At 34.2% G+C, this 19,568-nt stretch overlaps 1 protein-coding gene across 7 annotated transcripts in view; it reads right to left on the bottom strand.

Annotated features, from left to right (window-relative positions):
• LOC128982006 (vascular endothelial growth factor receptor 1-like) overlaps positions 1–19,568 on the bottom strand; it is a 137,284-nt gene that overhangs the window by 99,503 nt on the left and 18,213 nt on the right. For all 7 annotated transcript variants that reach the window (XM_054401039.1, XM_054401038.1, XM_054401037.1 and 4 more), the window contains exons 2-4: positions 5,232–5,383; positions 2,586–2,778; positions 2,071–2,200 (exon numbers count right to left, since the gene is read on the bottom strand). In XM_054401039.1, the coding sequence (XP_054257014.1) occupies positions 2,071–2,200; positions 2,586–2,778; positions 5,232–5,383 (475 nt within the window). The remainder of the gene's footprint in view (positions 1–2,070; positions 2,201–2,585; positions 2,779–5,231; positions 5,384–19,568) is intronic.

Raw genomic sequence — 19,568 nt, 5'->3', positions numbered from 1 at the left:
CCCCTAATTCAATTCTGTTTTTGTGTGTGTATGTCTGTTAGTAAAGCCCTCATGTCCTAACTTCTCAGTGTCTTGTGGAAAAGACAGGAGCACCTTTGTTAATGAAAATTTCAACCCGAATGAAGTGTGCAGTAGTGAGGTTGAGGTAGTATTTTAACTACTTTTATTCAGTGTGAAAAGTAACTTTCAATTACAGGCCTACCTTAGGGCGTGTGCTCCCGCTATCTCCGCGTTCCGCCACCTCCGAACCCAAATCTGTCCCGCCAACTCCGAATTCTTGAGTGACCCTTATAATCCCGTCATTGCCTGCGTTGGTAGCTGTCATTGCATCCACGGCTCCGAAGCCCCGTGGATGGAAGATTTGATGAAAATTTAACCCGTGGGTTAAGTTAGGAATTCACACCGAACGGACGTCGGGCGGAGACGTGGCACGGACGAGGCACAGACGTGGCAATGACGTGGCGTGTTCAATGCACACCGAAGGGACGGTGAAGGGACGGTACAGTGGCGAAACAACCTGTATGTAGACTAGAAGCTTTGGTTTTTGCTTATTTCTATTAATGTCAATGGTGTTAGTTAATTTCTGTCAACTTATTAGTACAAACAAGGGAATTGTTCTACTTTCTCACAAAATGTTATACTAAATTCAATGTCATCTCGCATAGTAAAGAAACAACTCACAATCTACACACAAAAACAACTCTACACAACAAGGTTGGTAAGTACAAGCACACTATACACAAGAAGGTTGGTAAGTACAGTACAATATTTGCAGTCCGATCAACGGGCGCGCTACGGACATGCCACTTCCGATACGCCACGAGGGACGCCGAAGCGACGTGGCGGTGGCGGGAGGGCGGCCGCCCGCGCCACGTCACTTGTGTGTGCATTGGCCAATTTGTTTACATGGGGAGGCGAGGAACGGACATATGTCCTCGCCACGTCCGTGCCACGTCTCCGCCCGACGTCCGTTCGGTGTGAATTGGGCCTTAGGCCCAATTCACACCGAACGGACGTCGGGCATAGACGTGGCACGGACGAGGCACAGACGTGGCAGTGACGTGGCGTGTTCAATGCACACCGAAAGGACGGTGAAGGGACGGTACAGTGGCGAGACAACCTGTATATAGGCTAGACTCTTTGGTTTTTGCTTATTTCTATTAATGTCAATGGTGTTAGTTAATTTCTGTCAACATAATTAGTACAGACAAGGGAATTGTTCTACTTCCTCACAAAATTTGATATTAAATACAATGTCGTCTCGCATAGTGAAGAAACAACTCACAATCTACACACAAAAACAACTCTACACAACAAGGTTGGTAAGTACAAGCACACTATAAACAAGAAGGTTGGTAAGTATAGTACAATATTTGCAGTCCGAACAACGGGCGCGCTACGGACATGCCACTTCCGATACGCCACGAGGGACGCCGAAGCGACGTGGCGGTGGCGGGAGGACGGCCGCCCGCGCCACGTCACTTGTGTGTGCATTGACCAATTTGTATACATGGGGAGGCGAGGAACGGACATATGTCCTCGCCACGTCCGTGCCACGTCTCCGCCCGACGTCCGTTCGGTGTGAATTGGGCCTTAGGTTAGGTTAGGTTAAGTTAGGTTAGGTTAGGTTAGGACGGAAAGTCTTAACGCAGGTAGTAACTGAGGATTATAGGGGTCACTCTGAAATTCGGAGGAGGCGGGACACGGAGATAGCGGGAGGTAACCAACCACCTTAGGGCTATGCCTCAGATCTATAAAGCAATTCCTTTTATCATTATATATAAAATATGGACTAACACGATCGGCTGGCATTTAATTGCGAAGCATTCGTTTTGGCTTTACAACTGTCAGATATTGTATTTGTGAAGGTTTATATGTATTCCTATACAGTAATAGGTTTGCCAGCATATCTGGAAAAATTCACACACCTAAATATTCAAACCAACTCCTGTTGAATATAAGGTTTCAACTTACTACAAGATTCCCGTACGTAGAACGGGCAAACAGCTAGTTGTTTTATATTTTAAAATTTATATATAGTTTAAATATAATAAAATTAGCAATACTTGCCATTGAATGGATTTAGGAGGAGGATATGCTTGTATTTCTACTAGTAGTTTAAACTCAGGCGTTCCAGGGTTGACGTGTATTTGGGCAGTATTTTGATATCCGATGATATCCAGCTTCAGTTTATGTTTTCCTAAGGTACAATAGGAATTGTAACAACGGTTGGATACTTTTTAATTAAAAAAAAAAAACATTACATCTTTTCTCTTAAGACTTCTTCCATGCGGTCCACTCAAATAGAGTCCAACAATAGTAATGCACAACACTAGTGCTATACTATAACACCACTCTGCCGTAACCAGAATCGTTTCATCACTCACACATTTAGGTTCCAAACATTTAGAACAATAACTGGATTGCCAAATTCTAAAAAAAATCATCAGATTACAAAAATATAAACAATGTAAAACTTAAATACCCTACTAAATAGCTCTAATCGATGGTTTTTATGAAAATTGTGGAATGTTCATGTTAAGGGTAAAAAATGAAAAGTTAGGCCTACTAATATTTCAAGTTACCTGATGGGATGACAGACAGTGTTACTGCATTGCTGTTGGTATTGCCCGAGTTGTCAGTCACAGTACAGATGTATGGTCCTTCGTCCTTTAAGGAAACATCGGTAAATGTTAAGGTTCGGTGGACAGTGCACTGCATGTTATGTTCTCCAGGGTTCTTCTCGTCTATTTCCTCGTGTTCAAGGAATCTTCCACTCTGTCCAAATGCAAAACCAATTAAAAATAAGTACAAGCACAAATTAAATGTAGCAAATGAATGGTATCGATCAATTTCAGCCTACTACCTTCAATTTGACACTTTAATGAATTTGACCTGAAAATTGTGCTCAGACCACGTTTGCTCAACTTGCTAAGTTGTATTTAATTTTCCAGACACTTACCTACTTAGTCTGCAACTGCATGATTAGTAAAGATCAGAACATTTTGTTTGGCTTACTTTCATTTGTGTGTTTCATTTTTGTGTTCATCACATGAAAAACATGATAAGAAAATAAACTTTAGTTTAGCCTAACTACTTTATTTGAGATATTTTGAAGGGGGTTTGTTTGCTTTAAAATACTTTTTTTTCTCACGCAACCCAAACTAAATGTTGAGCTCATTTCCAAACAATGATGTGATTTATAGATTATTGGTGTCATTTTGTGTCAATCAAACAGGGCATTTGTTACAGATTTTACATTGGCAATCAATATGTTTCCTAATAAAATCATAATCAATGACTTTTGGATACTGAAGTAGAAAGATATCCCATCGGCAAGGGTTCTCCGTAAACTATGTTCTTCATCGACCTCCTGTCACAGCAAAGCAAATCTAAAACCAACGTTGTGTTCCTTACTTCATCCACTACTATTCTCCCATCCTTGTCATAGTATTCAAGAATGTTGTGAAAGAAAATTGACAAGAAAAAATCTTGTTTTGTGATTCGATATCTATGGTCTCAGTTGTCAATCGCAATTGAAGTAACCAGTGACGCCTTTTAACTATGTAAAGTGTTGAAAGTAGAAAATTTGTGCAGAGAAGGAGGGAATTTGGAGCTAGTTTTAAACACTAATACTAGGAATATTCCCTACAAAGCTCCCCATTTGAATAACGGTGTGAATAAATTAGAAGGATTATCAAACTAGTAGAGGACATTTTTATGAGACAATCACAGACTGAGGCAAGCCTTGAGAGTCTGAAACACGCCAGTCAACCAGCAAAATCCTCAAATTCTCCAATCACTATATTTCAATGAAAACGTATCAACACCCGCTGCTGGCCCTGTTGGCAACGCCACTTATGCACATTTACTACATTGAAAACTTTCTCCCATCAATGTCCGTCCACTGGCAACAATAATCAAAAGGAATTGACCAATTGACCCCTTCCTGCAGAAACGTAATCACAGAAGTCGGAGCGAGAATGTCAATTTTCTTTCACATATTCAAATGCTATGGCGAAAATAGTAGTCATATAGGAAAGGGAATCAGCTAGAACAGTAAAGAAAACAATAATGATCTCAGATTTGAACGAGTTTGCTTGGCTGTGATAGAGCTTGATGGAGATTTTGGTACTTTGGTATTTTACCGACCACGCCTAATAATTATAACCTAAGGGTGGACTATGTTTTAGGTTAGGTTAGGAGGATTTTGTTATTTATTTTAAACTAATTAAAATCTTATTTGGAAGATAGGATCCTTTACTGGACTATACGTTTTGATGTACAGTAAATATCCGGTCTAAATGGGACCAAGTCCCTGGCCAGATATCATTTTGGCCGGATAAACCAAACTATTATTAAAACGGTAATTTTTATCTAATAACAACTTGTGATTGGTTAAAAGTAGTGTTTAAGTCTCTTTTTGGAATCTACCAGCTCAACTGAGTAATGAACCCGCTAATATTATCGTTAAAGTTGATAAGTATTTAATGCATGTTATTTATTGTTATATATTTTATTTATTTAAGATAATTGTTTCAAGTTGTTTTTAAAGCAAGTTAGTCTTCTACAGAAAGGTAGAGAATAAGTCAAAACAACAATGATATGAATGTGACTGAGCATATGATTGTGATAGCAGATCTTGACAAGAAACAAGGAAAACCAAAGTGTAATATGGAGAAGGACTGACCAAGGGACAAAGTACACAAAGTACATTGTTATATAGAACAAGATATCTCTATGAGCTGCAGACAAGCCCAATTTTTCTGGCTTTTGCAACAAGTTTTGTTTATTAAATGTTATAAGATTTTGTGATTAAAAAAAAAATTATTCGATCAGGAAACAGATACACAGCGTGAGAACGCTCTAATCATTGAGACTAACAGCAGTGGGAAATATTTTTGGTATCGATTTCCGGAAGTGACCGGATAAACCAAGGAGCAGGAACTTTCGAGGCCGGATATTAGGGGATCTACTCTAGAGAAAACATCATCATCAGGTCACAAAACTTGAAGATTTAAACCATCGTAGTGATGGTCGTGTAAATAATTTCAAAAGGAACCAAGGATTACTAGGCAGTACCAGGTATTTAAACCTTTTTACATATTTGAGGAATTTAATTTTTTACATTACTGACTCTATCACAATATCCGACATTGTTCATCTTTGATCTATGTTATAATAATTATAACAGAGAGTTGCTTTTGGTAAGTGAGTGAATATTTACAAACCTCATTGAGATGAGCGTGAGGGAGCGTCCATCTAAGAGCCACCTTGACCCCGAACTCATAATGTACCTTACAGTCAAAAGTGACCTCGGCCCCCTCCACCACAGGGATGGGGCTGACCTCAATGTGTGGTTGCTCCACCGAAGTCTTGTTGGCTATAACAGGCCACATCTCATTAGGTACTTTGAACGTGCAGTTCTTGAAGGAAATGAGTAGTGGCAAACTACCGGTTTTACCTCACTTTAGGCACGTTTTCCCCATAAGAATAACATGGGGATAATTTTTTGGCCACCAAAATCAAAAATCCTGATCTTTGTCTAAATATCCCTATATAATTGTCAAACCTTATTTCTTACTTATTCCCCATAAATATATTCAATATCAAGCTGAAAAAGCTATTTCTTACATTTATTGACCCTTACTAGTGTAAATGTAGAGTAGTGGCGAACTAGCAAAGCTGCCTAACTTTAGGCACGTTTTCCCCATAAGAATAACATGGTGGGCATTTTTAGCCACTTTTTAAAAAATCCTGCCCACGGTCTATACAAGCCTATATTAATGTTCAATACCATTGTACAACTTCATTACTATTTCAAATCCACATGCATTCACCTGTATATTCTCAAAATCATCAACTTGACAGTGCGCGCGAACTTGGGCGCGCTCCCGGCTCACGGCGTGGGCATGCTCCGGGCTCCCGCTCCTGACCCATGGTCGGTCTTCTCGTCTCTAGTGGCAGCTCTAGATTAAGTCCTGGGTGGGTGACCTTCTGTTGAAGTAATTTCTAGTTAAATTGGTTAAAAAAATTTAATTTCTAGCTAAAAATTTTGAATATTTTGAAATTTTCGAAAAGTCTATAAATAGAAGTGACATTCGGGTGATATTTCATTCTGGACCATGAGGCCCACCTGTCAACACTGCTCCGTGTCGCTCTCCACCAAAAGTAACCTGATTCGCCACTACAAGGTAATTCATCAAATGAAGGTGAAACTGTGCAAAGCTTGCAATTTAATCTGTAATAATAACGTGGCTTTAAAATCACATATTTTACAAAAAAAATCTAACACCAAGAGTAAAAGAGTGCGGAATAGTTAATTTAGATAGCTCATCTGGCACACATTGGACAGCATATCGTAAAAATAAAGATATTGTAATTTATTTTGACCCATTTGGAATCCAACCTCCAAAAGAAGTAATTAAATATTTTGAGGGATATAAAATCTACTATACAACCGATCAAATACAAGATTTAAATAGTTCTATTTGTGGAATTTTATGTTTATCATTTATATATTCTTTATAAAAATGGATTCATTTACTATAACATTTTTGGGTACAGAGGCAGAGCTAAAGTCAGGGTTCTTTCCTCCCATAGAATTAAATGATGATTATGTAATTGGATTAATAGATTTTCAAAGTTATAATTCTATATTTAATGTTAAAAAACCTCTAAATACTTTAACATATTACAAAGTAGAGAAAATAACATTACCAAAAGGAGAGATCTCAGTTGATGATTTAAACCAGTTATTAAATGGAAAACTTAAAGTTTTAGTAGATAAAAATGGAGAAGCATTAATTAATACTAAATCCAAACTTTTATTCAAAGGGCTTATTCCAAAATTAAATCAACTTAAAGGCAACAAATTAACCATTAGAGAAGGCGATGATGTTTTCTTCTATGACCACAATGCTCCAGTTACAATAGAAATTTCTGAAGGAACATATGATGTGGTTGAGCTTGCAAAGGAAATTCAAAAGCAAATCCCAGACTTTTTCCTTACAGCTAATAATAAAACTATGAAAGCGACATTACTTTCTAGCCACGTGTTTGATTTTAGAAAACCATGTTTAGGGTCTGTTTTATTGGGATTTAAAGGTGTTTCTACTCCTGGTGTTCAGTTTGAATCTACAAATAAAATAAACATTAATAATGTAAATGTGATTAGAGTAAAATTTAATATTGCAAACGGGTCCTATTTAAATGGCAACAAATCACACACCATACATAGCTTTTATCCAGAAGCTCCTCCTGGCTACAAAATTATTGAAGTTCCAAGAAATATTATATTTTCCTGTAAATAAGAGAAGTTTAGATGTTGTCAGTATTACATTTGCCGATCAGCATGACAAGGCAATATAACGGAGAAGAAACTACAATTACTTGTCATATAAAAAAGATATGAGAATTTATAAGAGTGGGCAGCTATCTATAAGTGTACAAAATGCTAGGTTCCTAAAATCAATAGGACTAAAGTTAAAATTTTCTATTAATAAAAATGGAAGATTTTCTAGACGTTACAGGGAAATCCCAATTCGACGATAGTGTGGTTGAAATTACAAATCACTCCTATGTTCCCCACAACACTTTGGCAATAAATAATTCTGATGAAATTCGAATATGTATTAATAATCAAGATTTGCTCTCTCTCTTATGTAGGAGTTATCTGTATATTAAGGGAGAAATTGAAAATCATGATAAAGGTCATTTTATAAATAATGCATTTGCATTCTTATTTGATGAAATTAGATACGAAGTTGCAGGTAAAGAAATATACATTGTAAGAAACCCAGGAGTTTCTAGTCTTATGAAAATATTGAGCTCTTACAATAAAACTACTAAATTGTCAAATGTAGCATTTGATTCTGACACAAATTTAAAAGAGTTCCATAAAGGTGGCAAGTTTAGTACATGTTTGCCATTAGAGCTGTTAATGGGTGTATTCGAGGATTTTAATAAGGTATTAGTAAATGTCAAACAAGAATTGGTATTGAAAAGATCCAAAAATGATTTGAATTGTATATTAACAACCACTAGTGCTCCAGCCAGTGGCACTGCTGATATGATTCCTAAAATTACACTTAACTCAATTCAATGGGTGATGCCACATGTGATACCATCAGATGGGGAGAAGTTACAATTACAAAAGATGTTATTGCAAAGTAACAATTTGCAAATTGCATTTAGAAGTTTAGAGCTGCATGAACTTCCATCATATCCCAATACCACAAGACATACATGGTCAGTAAAGACATCTTCAAGTTTGGAGAAGCCTAGGTATATTATATTTGGTTTCCAAACAGCTAGGGATAATAGTGCACGAAAAAGAACTGATGAATTTGATCACTGTAAATTAAAAAATCTCAAAGTATTTCTAAACTCTGAATATTATCCTTATAGTGATTTAAATCTCGACTTTGAAAATGGAGATGTCTCTAAAGCTTATGAGATGTTTATGAGGTTTAGAGAGACTTACTATAATACTATCCCAGATCCTATCCCGGCTCCCTACTATCCCAGATCCAGTAGGGCTGAGTTTATGAAGAAATATCCACTAATTGTAATAGACTGTTCTAGACAGAACGAAACAGTGAAGGAAGGAATTGTTGATATTAAATTAGAGATTGAAACTGCAGAAAATGTGCCAGCAAATACATCTGCATATTGTTTGATAATACACGATAAAGTGTTTGAATACAATCCTTTGTCAAATGAGATAAATAAAACGTAAATAAAAGATGAAAAACATTCAAAAAGAATTGGTTGACTCTGCAAATCAAATACGAGAGAAATATAGAGCTTTAAAACGTGGCAAGTTTCTAGAGGCTGAAGAGAGGTTCCAACATTTCGGCCTTTAATTGAGCCATTACAAGAATTTAAAAAAAATCGCCAAAACAGAGAGGCCTCGAATGGAGATTCTCCCAATGACTCCATCTAGAATACCAGTGATACCAATATTACAACAATCCACCCCACAGAAATTAGATTTTGGTCTTTTAGCATCAGACTATTAAGGAAATTACCTCAGTAAAAGTAGTATGACAGACACTACATATGGTATTAGACGAGAAGCAAATAATTTTTTATTGGAAATAAGGAAGTTGAAATTGCCAATGATGATGTTACAGTTGCAAATAAAACCTACAAGGGAACAAAAGGTTTGTGGGAATTGTTAACTTTAAAAGAACCTGAGGATTATACTCAGGTTGATTTGCAAAATTATAAAGAGATTTTGGAAGCTACAAACGGACATTTAAAGAGTTACAAAGATGGTGCGCCAATTTCAAGCAATAGACATACTAAATATCTTAATATAATTAAACCTCTATTTAAATCTGTTGGTGAAGGTTTGAGACAAGTGACTGGTAATAAAATAGACTATATTTATTGGGATGATCCTAATGAGCTTGTAGATAGGTTAAGACTTCTTTGGCTAAGTCGCCAAGCCGGTAACTAAGGAGTGGATAATGAAATAGATTCCATTATTGAGGAATTGAGAGAAAGTGGAATTATTTATTAAATAAAAATATGTTTATAGATAAATTTTATCGTTTATATAATCCATATAATAAGCCTGCAGAACCCAGGGCTAGTAGTGAACCTACTTTAAATTTACAAGACGATAGTTGGAATTGTTTAAACCGTAAAATTGGTAATGTTAAAGATTGGGAGTTTGTAGATGATGTATCAACTTTGGGACAGACATTAACTAGAAAAGGTGATGTCTTTTTACAAGGTAAAACTAAATATGAGTTTTTAGAATCTAAGAATAAAAATTGGAATGCTAAAAAACAGAAAATTACTAATGTGGAAAAGGGTGAAAGTTTAGATGATGTGCCCACTTTACAACAGACTTTAATACGTAAAGATGGTGGTACATTTGTACAAGACAATAATAATTATGAATTTTTAGAATCAGAAAATGGTGTTTGGAATGCTAAGAAACGGAAAATTACTAATGTAGAAAAGGGTGAAAGTTTAAATAATGTACCCACTTTACAACAGACTTTAATACGAAAAGAAGGTGGTAAATTTGTACAAGACGATAATAATTATGAATTTTTAGAATCAGAGAATGGTGTTTGGAATGCTAAGAAACAGAAACTTAGCGATTTGATGGAAGGTACAGATAGTAAAGATGCTGTGAATGTTTCACAAGTTCCAAAAATGGAAGCAGGCTATTGGAATTTTAATAATAAAAGGTTAGTACGTGTTAAACCTGCCATTGATGACACTGACTGTGTTACAAAAGAACAGACTATAACTTATAATAAAAAACTAGATTGTTGGGATGCCAAAAATCAATTTATAAGAAATGTACCAGAGGGGGAACATTTGGATGATATTTGTCTAATGTCACAAGCTATGCATTATGATGGATCAAAATTTGTATATGGAGAAAAAAATTTAATTTGATGGAATACAATCCTGATTTTTTAGTTGCTGACCCCACATCTTTGAGTGGATTTAAGTATATATATAATAGACCATATATACCAGAAAACTATATATTTTAAAAAAAATGGAAGATAATCTATTGATTGGGGCTAATGGTGATGTATTTAGAGTTAAAGGAAAGAGTGATGTTATAAAAAAATAATGAAATTGCATACGAACTTCATAAACCTGCAAGAAAGAATTTCATTAGAAGGTCTTTTAAAGTATTAGGTATAAACGAAACCATACAAATAGATTTAATTGATATGCAAAACTATGCTAGAGAAAATTCTGGCAATAAATATATTTTAACTTTAATGGATACATTTTCTAAAAAAGCTTATGCTGCTCCACTAAAGAATAAGACAGGGTTGGTGGTTACAGAAGCCATTAAAACCATTCTACCAAAGGGGGTTGAAAACATTCAATCCGACAATGGAAAAGAATTTTTTAATCAATATTTTAGCAAACTAATGAAAAAAATAAATATTAATCACTATCACACTTTTTCTACAACTAAGGCTGCAATTGTGGAGAGGTTTCAGAGAACTTTAAAGAATTGGTTATATAGGGAATTTAGTGCTCAGGGAAGTTATAAATGGTTGGATTTACTTCCAACGTTAATTCGAAAATATAATAATAAGGTGCATAGATCTATAGGAATGAAGCCTAACCAAGTGAGTATTAAGAACAGTAAATATGTGCATGAGAGGTTGACTTCTAAAGTAGTGCAAGTTAAAAAGCCAAGATATAAGGTAGGTGATATGTGAGGATTTCCAAGTATAAACATGTTTTTAGTAAAGGTTATACTCCGAATTGGACAGGAGAATTATTTACAATAGCAGAAGTAAAGAATACAAAGCCTGTGACTTAAAAATTCCCACCATGTTATTCTTATGGGGAAAACGTGCCTAAAGTTAGGCAGCTTTGCTAGTTCGCCACTACTCTACATTTACACTTGTAAGGGTCAATAAATGTAAGAAATAGCTTTTTCAGCTTGATATTGAATATATTTATGGGGAATAAGTAAGAAATAAGATTTGACAATTATATAGGGATATTTAGACAAAGATCAGGATTTTTGGTTTTGGTGGCCAAAAAATGATCCCCATGTTATTCTTATGGGGAAAACGTGCCTAAAGTGAGGTAAAACCGGTAGTTCGCCACTACTGAAATGACATAAGAATATGACACCAAAGAATGTCCAACATCGAGAGTCTACTAATTTATTTACATTAAATGGTTGAAGAGTGCCACTATTTCTCAGGCTAGAACCTAAGGATTAGGTTTATATTCAGGATATAACTGAGTTCTGCTTGATCAAGACCTCATTGAGACTTGTGGCAAAAATAAATATACTTTTGGTAAATAATTAAATTAAAATATTTAAAATTTAACATTGACCTTACAGTTTGGCATGTTAGTTTAAAAAAATTGTAAAATGTTAAACAAAAGTAATCACTTTAACATTTACGTTTGAAAGGTTTACAACCCAAGAAGATCAAAGCTGAGTTGAGCCAACTTAATGGCACATCTGTGCCTGTATTTGCAACTGATTAACTGGGTAAATGAGGTAAATTACAACGTGGCTGTACATTGAAGCAAGATTAACCCCGTTCAGTACAACCAGTGGAAGTGACTACCCCAGAAATTATTGACAAAATCTACGATATGGTTTTGAATGACATGCGAATTAAAGTGCCTGAAATAGTTGAGGCCACAGGTGTATCACACTTTACAGGGACAAGTACAGTGTTCTCCACCTTACATGAAAAGCTGGATGTGAAAAAAGTCTCGGCAAGATGGGTGCCGCACTTGCTCTGGCGCTTTACTGTAGCATAACTGTAGATGAAACATGGATTCACTACCACACTCCGGAAACAAAGGAACATTCCAAGAAGTGGGTTATTTTTTATTCAAGCAAGGAACAGGAACAAACACCGAAGAAGACGAAGACAGTGAGATCTGCTGGCAAGGTGATGACAACTGGTTTTCGGTATGTTTGTGGAATAGTTTACATTACTACCTGGCAAAGGGAAAAACAATAACTGGAGAATTTAGAATACTATTCCTCCATATTATGCCGGTTGAGCGATGAAACTAAAACAAAAAGGCCCCATATAAAAGATTCTCCTTCATCAAGACAATGCAAGGGTGCACCTGAAGTAAAAGTACCTGAAGAATACTATGCAGAGCACGTGAAGAGTTCTGAACGTCGTGTCTTGTCTTTATGACTTATAAGGTCAACCAAAGTTTTATAGATATACCAAATAAAAGGGTGCGACATAGGAAGTCGTGATGTAAAGTTCCTAAAGAATACTTTGCAGAGCACGTGAAGAGTTCTGAACGTCGTGTCTTGTCTTTATGACTTATAAGGTCAACTAAAGTTTTATAGATATACCAAATATAAGGATGCGACATAGGAAGTCGTGATGGAAAGTACCTGAAGAATACTGTGCAGAACAAGTGAAGAGTTCCGGACGTAGTGTCTTGTCTTTATAACTTATAAGGTTAACAAAAATTGTATAGATAGAGCTAAAAAAAGGGTTCGACATAGGAAGTTGTGATGGAAATTACCTGTGGAAGAATACTGTGCAAAGCGTGGGAAGAGTTCAGGATATTGTATCTTGTCTTTATAACATTAGAAGTTTACAAATAGTTTATAGATCGTCTATAACGTTGAACGAAAGTTTGAAGTAAAGGTATAATGACGAGTAGCGACATCTGCAGAATACTGTGCAGAGCAAATTTAGAGTTCAGGACATTGTTTCTAGTATTTGTAAACCTTTTTGAAAATAGGCAAACAATCAGTTGCGACGAAAGAAGTCATGATCAAAGTCCTTGCAAACTACTGTGCAGAGGATGTGAAGAGTTCAGGCATTTTTTAAGTCATTGTAACCTTAAAGATTGAGACATGTTTAAAAGATAGGCCTAATGATATAGTGAGAAATTTCTAGTCATGATATAAGAAAGTCTTTGGAAACTACTTTGCACAGCATGTGAAGGGTTCAGAGAATTGCATCTAGTTTTAAGTCTTTGTAACAAAAAGGCTTAACAAGGTTAGAATGATACACATAATGATGTAATTCTACATATTTATACATGATGTTACATCTGCCAGACTACTGTGCAGAGCATGTAAAGAGAAATTTAATAAAGCAAATAAATCGGTACTCCTATTTGTGAAAACGAAAAAAAAACAAATTAAGTTGTGTTGTTAGCATTTTTTTATTTTTATTTTTTTTTGTAAACAAATAAGTTCTTATGTCTCAGTGTAGTTGTAATGCCACTGTCCATAGATGTAATTAGTGACCATAATCATCGGTAATGCCTCAGAGTAATAATGTTTTAGTACTCTGAGGTAATGCCAATTTTTTCTGTCTTTATAGAATTAATGAATAAAGTGCTTTATTTTACAAATAAACATTCTTCTCAGAATATTATAAACCCAATTAGTTAAACAATGGTCTTCGATGATCTGTTTGGTTAGTACGCCTTGTTAACATAAAACACATTTCTGAAAAAAAACTAATTGTGATAAATTACAAATAAAATAACCAATTACATCCATTAAAAAATAGTGGCTTACGCTTAGATAAAGTGTATGCGAGGTATTTAGTTTATCAATTAAAGGTTTAAGCAGCAATTTCTAAGCAAGTCTATGTCAAATACTTTGAATACCTAATATACAAAATTGGAAGTTAAGTTTAATGAAATATCCATTGTGTATTCAATTTTGTAAGAAAAGACATAATTCATTAACTATATTTATTCAAAATTTTATTCTTTAAATAAGTCCAACCTCATTTTTACGCCTTTCTTTTTTAAAATAGTTCTCTCTAATAATGGGGAAAAAATTGGGTAAATAGCAACAAAATGAAAACTGTTTCAAATTTTCGCAAATTGCACTAATTAAGAAATCTTTTTATGAATTTGTTTTGATAAATATTTTTTCAATGAAAAGTATTAAAGTAAAGTAAAGTAAAGTATTGTTTGTGGTTCAAATCTTTAAGCTCTGCATGGGCCCTAATAACCCATAAGATAAGACCTACTTCGATGTTATCTGTAAGAAAACTCCTGGGTGGTGGTCAAGGTCAATTAATGCAAGCAGCTGCTGGTGATACTGCGATGTACGTGCCCAGTTAAACATACACATTCTCCAGCTATCTCTTTCTGCCTCTATTGTCTGTAATCTCCACTAATCGCCTAAAACATCTGCTGTCCCAAAAACAAAACGCAAACCATGTTTTCACCCTAGACGTTTCCATTCTTTGGTCCATAAAATATTTTTTTCTTTACAGATTTACCAATAACGAGCTGTTGGCCCGTCCTACGTACGGGAATTGAGTAAAATTGAAGTTATGTCAATATTTCCTAATCCAAGCAAAGTTAAAGCGGTTAAAAAATTATTTTAATCAAAAAGCTGCCAAGATGAGTTAAAACATGTAAACATTGTTATTTTAATTTTCTTTGCCCAAAAATTGAACAGAAAAATTATTCGCATAACCTTTCCTTTGAAGACTCGGGGGCAGAGCCTCAATTTGTATACATTAGTGGCTATAGAATCTTACTTATTTCCTATGATCAATGGCAAAATCACAGAATAATAAACTAACCTGATAGTTTTATAGAATATTTTTATATTCAAACAGCTGTTAGTAAAACAAATTATATTGCACTGAAAAAAAAACTAAAAATTTTAAAGATTGATCAAAAAATAAATTAGAGCATGTAGCACTTTACCATGTATATCTATCTATATAAATAAATTTATAGTTTTGTCTATACATTGCTTAGAATCATGCAGTTTTTGGTTATTTTTACGTTTCATAGCCTAAGAATGCCGAAACGAGTCTTATCTCAATTTCTGTCTGTCTGTTTGTCTGTTTGTCTGTCTGTTTGTCCATTCTGTCATTCCGTCTGTGATGCCAAAATGTCATTTTACGCGGCCTACTCCTTTTGATTAGTAGGTGAGCACTATAACCACTCAGTTACCCGTATACACTACCACTCATTGTCGACCTATTTTCACTTGGTTATGGCAGATGTATTTTTTTCGGTCACCATCTTGGATTCGCCATTTTGAAATGTGATAAATTATTTTAAATATGAAGGCGGTGTTGTGACCTATCATTTCGAATTATTTTTTTAAGTTGAACTCAATTCCATGATCCGTTTTTCATTTTCATATTTTGATTTTGAAATATTGACATTTTTAACTAAAAAGTTACAATATTTCATAAATAAAACTTGATAACAAAAAACGGATTACGGCATTGATTTTGGCCTAAAAAATAGTTCGAAATGATGGTCACAACACCCCCTTCATATTTAAAATAATTTATTACATTTTGAAATGGCGGATCCAAGATGGCGGCCGAAAAAAACATCTGTCATAACCAAGTGAAAATAGGTCGACAATAACTGGTAGTGTATACTTATCTTTATCTAGCACTATTTTGAGATTATGGTCTTAGTTTGTACATGCACAATGATAAAATGGGCTAAAAATAAAGTTACAAAAAGCCCTCATAACTTTGGAATGGATCAGAATTTTTTAAAACGGTTTGTGGCATTGTAATCAGGATAAAAATCTAGTTCGAAATAATGGACCATAAAATTAAAATTAAAGATTTGAACCACAAACAATACTTTACTTTACTTTACTTTAATTTAAACCTTTACATTTGAAAAAAAAAATTTTGCCTCCAATATGGTGGATCCAAGATGGCGGCCGGAAATGACCACCTTGTCAAAATGAAGTACTTACTACAAAAAAATGTTTGGAAGTGGTCTGGGATTGATATTTGAAAAATGTAGAAAAAAGTTGGGGGGGCAATTAAAACTCACCCTGTATATGTTTTAGTGAATAGCTGTATGATATTGACAAATAAAGGTGTATTGTGAAAACCAAAGCATTTGTAAAAGAGGTCTATATATAAATTAAATGCAATTATTCCTTACACGACCTAAGAAGTTTGAGAGTGCATAATCGTCAATCGTCTTAAGTGTTAAATATTTTAATTACTAAACATGCATTTGCAGATGTGGAAAGTTTATTAATATTCTCTACCCAGTTACTATGTCATATCAATACTATCATGCCTGCTTCGGACAGTCCTAGAGGAAGCTGATTTGCAGTTTCGACCACATCTTGAGCAAACAAAACCACCTACCCGACTTACACCACTTTTAGCTGAACCAATCTTTCATATACATATTTTCCAAAGGTACTATACGTGATAACAACCAATTTTCTACTTTTGAGAGATTGTTTAGTGCTGTAAGCTGAGGAATAGCTTTTATATTGTTCCAAAACTTGAGACGTTATTGTATTTCTTTTTATAATGTAAAAGTACACCAATTGCAGGAAACGATGATGTCTGACATTCCAATGTCTCTAGAAAAGACATTTAGTTTTTCATTAGGCCTAATGTAATGGACAACTCTTTGTTTTTTAAGGAATATCAAAAATTGTTTATTTTTATACCCATTGATTATGTAACCTGAACAGGTGACTCAAGCAGTTTTAAAGGGCGTAGGTAAACTGCTCCCTCTTGTCTGGCGCGCCAGCGAGAGCGTCGTGCAAAATGTTTGTCTTGACTGTACTCTTCCATACCTGACCTAATCTCTTAATCCCTTAATGCGGGTGCAGGTAAACGTAAAGTTAGAGTTCAATAGTGTAATAGAATGTAAGTATGTAGGTAATAAGTTGAGGTAACAAATAAATTACAGCAACCCATTCAGTTTTCCAAACAATTGTCTTTTTGAAAGTAAATCTCGTAAAAAATTAAACACTGCTTAAAATTGTATCACTACGGAAATAACATATATTGCGTTATCAAATTTGTGTTGCTCTTGAATAATGCACACATTGGCATTCCACTTATAATACTTACGTTCAAAAGTTTACGAGTTTTTGGGTTATATTAAATAATTGAAAACGTGTTTGAATGGTAAAATGTTGTATTTCCTTGTCTTGTAAAATATTAATTAATAGCCTATAAATTTACACCAATCATAAACAAATAAGCACTACATTGCAACCTTCTATAATACACTCATAAATATAATCAAACTATCTTTATGACCAATAAAGATCCAAACTATAGAAAAACTCAAAACTTAAAAAACATTGATTTCTTACCAATAAAAAAATCACATTTCTAAATATTAAAATTAATCGTTGAAAATAAATAAACCCTCTTTGTTAACAATAATATACTTTTAAAAATTGAAAACTCATTATAAAAAAATATACCAGTTAACAATATAGAAAGAAAACAATTTTTTAATATTATAATAAACCCTTGAAAATAATTAAACCCTCTTTATAAACAATAATACTTAATAAAAAAATAAAAACTCATTATTAAAAAAACATATACTAGTTACTGTATCAATATAGAAATTATACTGTAAACAAGATGATTTTTCACATTAAAACTGCAAGAAAATATGTTGTCTTAATACGTGTAAACTAGCTGTTCTGAACTGTACACACAGTTTTAACTGACTACTCAATTCCCGTAAGTAGGACGGGCTAGCATCTCGTATGTCCTAATACCACAAAAAGCTACATACTAAGTTTCATATTAAATCACACACTCGTATAAATATGCTCTAGGCTCAATAGCATAAAGGACATCAAAGTATATGACAACATACTTCATACATTGCGCACCCCACATATATATGTGTAGGGGTTTACGCTTGATAAATCAGAATATAAGAGTTAAATATGTTAGTGCTCAAATATTTGGCTATGCTTTTTTCGCATACCCTTAGATTCAGCCTTTAAAACTTGCCTACATTATACAGCAAAAAACATCTTTTATTATTCAGAATGTTTATTTGCAGTTTTGACCAACGATATAAACAACTCACTAATAATTTTGTTTTTTATATTTACATTTAAACTTATTTCTCAGAGTAGATTCGTTAGTGAAATTAGTTTTTGTTGTGTAACAATAACATTTCCTTAGGCCTAGCACAACACTGTACACTAGGCCCAATGGCAATTAATTAAGTTAATTAATTGCAGTCAATTAATTGTTAGAGGTAACCCGATGTCAAATATATGCGAATTAACTATGAAATATTATATTAGCGCGAATGATAAACTGTTATTATATAATTTGTTTTATTACATAACTATTTTAGACTGTTTTAGGATATCATGGAAATTACATAAAGTAATCCTACACTTTCTAAATTAATTAATTAATCCTGTACTTTCTAAATTAATCACCACGAGCAATGCTCGGTCCCCTGGTAGGCTAATATAAACGAGGGATTTTCAATATCGGCTGTAAAATAAATTTAATGTGTTGTAGATTGCCAGGTTAACATTTCCATCATAATAAATTGACATTCCACTGAAACTTAAATGATAAATCCAAAATTATTTGCAAATAAAAGGTAAGTTTCCTTTATATTGCGTTTACACTTTTTGACTTTTGTCTTACAATATTTCTTTGACTTTTTTTACAATTGAAATAAACTATACCGAGCCATGGTTCGTCCCCTGGCACTATCAATCAAACCTAACAAGGTGAAGTCTCATACTAATTCGTACTAATCATTGTTATTTTAAGGGTGTAAATTAAAATTAAAATTTAAAAATAATTAGGCCTACACGTCGAAAGTTTAAAAAACGATTTTTTGGTGTATAAAGTTAATTTGTTTGTTTCAGATATTATTTAAAACTACGCTTAAATCAACCAAAAAACAAGTCTGGAATCAATATCACAGGCTGAAACGAAAAAATAAATAGCTTTACTCATCTTGGGTTAAACATGTTGCCCTGCATCCATGTCTCCGCCGCCTTTCGCACACCCACTACTTTACTTTGCCGCGCATTCTTACTTTATTCTTGATAAATTTAAAACTGTTAACTAACAGCGCACTACCTCCCCGTTGTGTAACCACAATCTCACTTACTAAGTTATCCATGTTGACACTAGCAAAGTAGGCAACAAACTGCCAAATATTTGCAAAAGAGGATGTAACGTAAGGGTTGTTGGCATACCAGAAGAATCCAACCACATACCGGCGTCTGACGACGATTTTCAGTAACCTATAGCAGGTTCTTTCCATTAACGCTGGCGTTCTTAAATTGA

The sequence above is a fragment of the Macrosteles quadrilineatus genome, unplaced genomic scaffold, assembly GCF_028750875.1.
Source record: "Macrosteles quadrilineatus isolate MER2022 unplaced genomic scaffold, UCM_ALF_1.0 Scaffold_77__1_contigs__length_550361, whole genome shotgun sequence".
Classification (NCBI taxonomy): domain Eukaryota; kingdom Metazoa; phylum Arthropoda; class Insecta; order Hemiptera; family Cicadellidae; genus Macrosteles; species Macrosteles quadrilineatus.
This window is presented reverse-complemented; position numbering and strand designations above follow the sequence as displayed.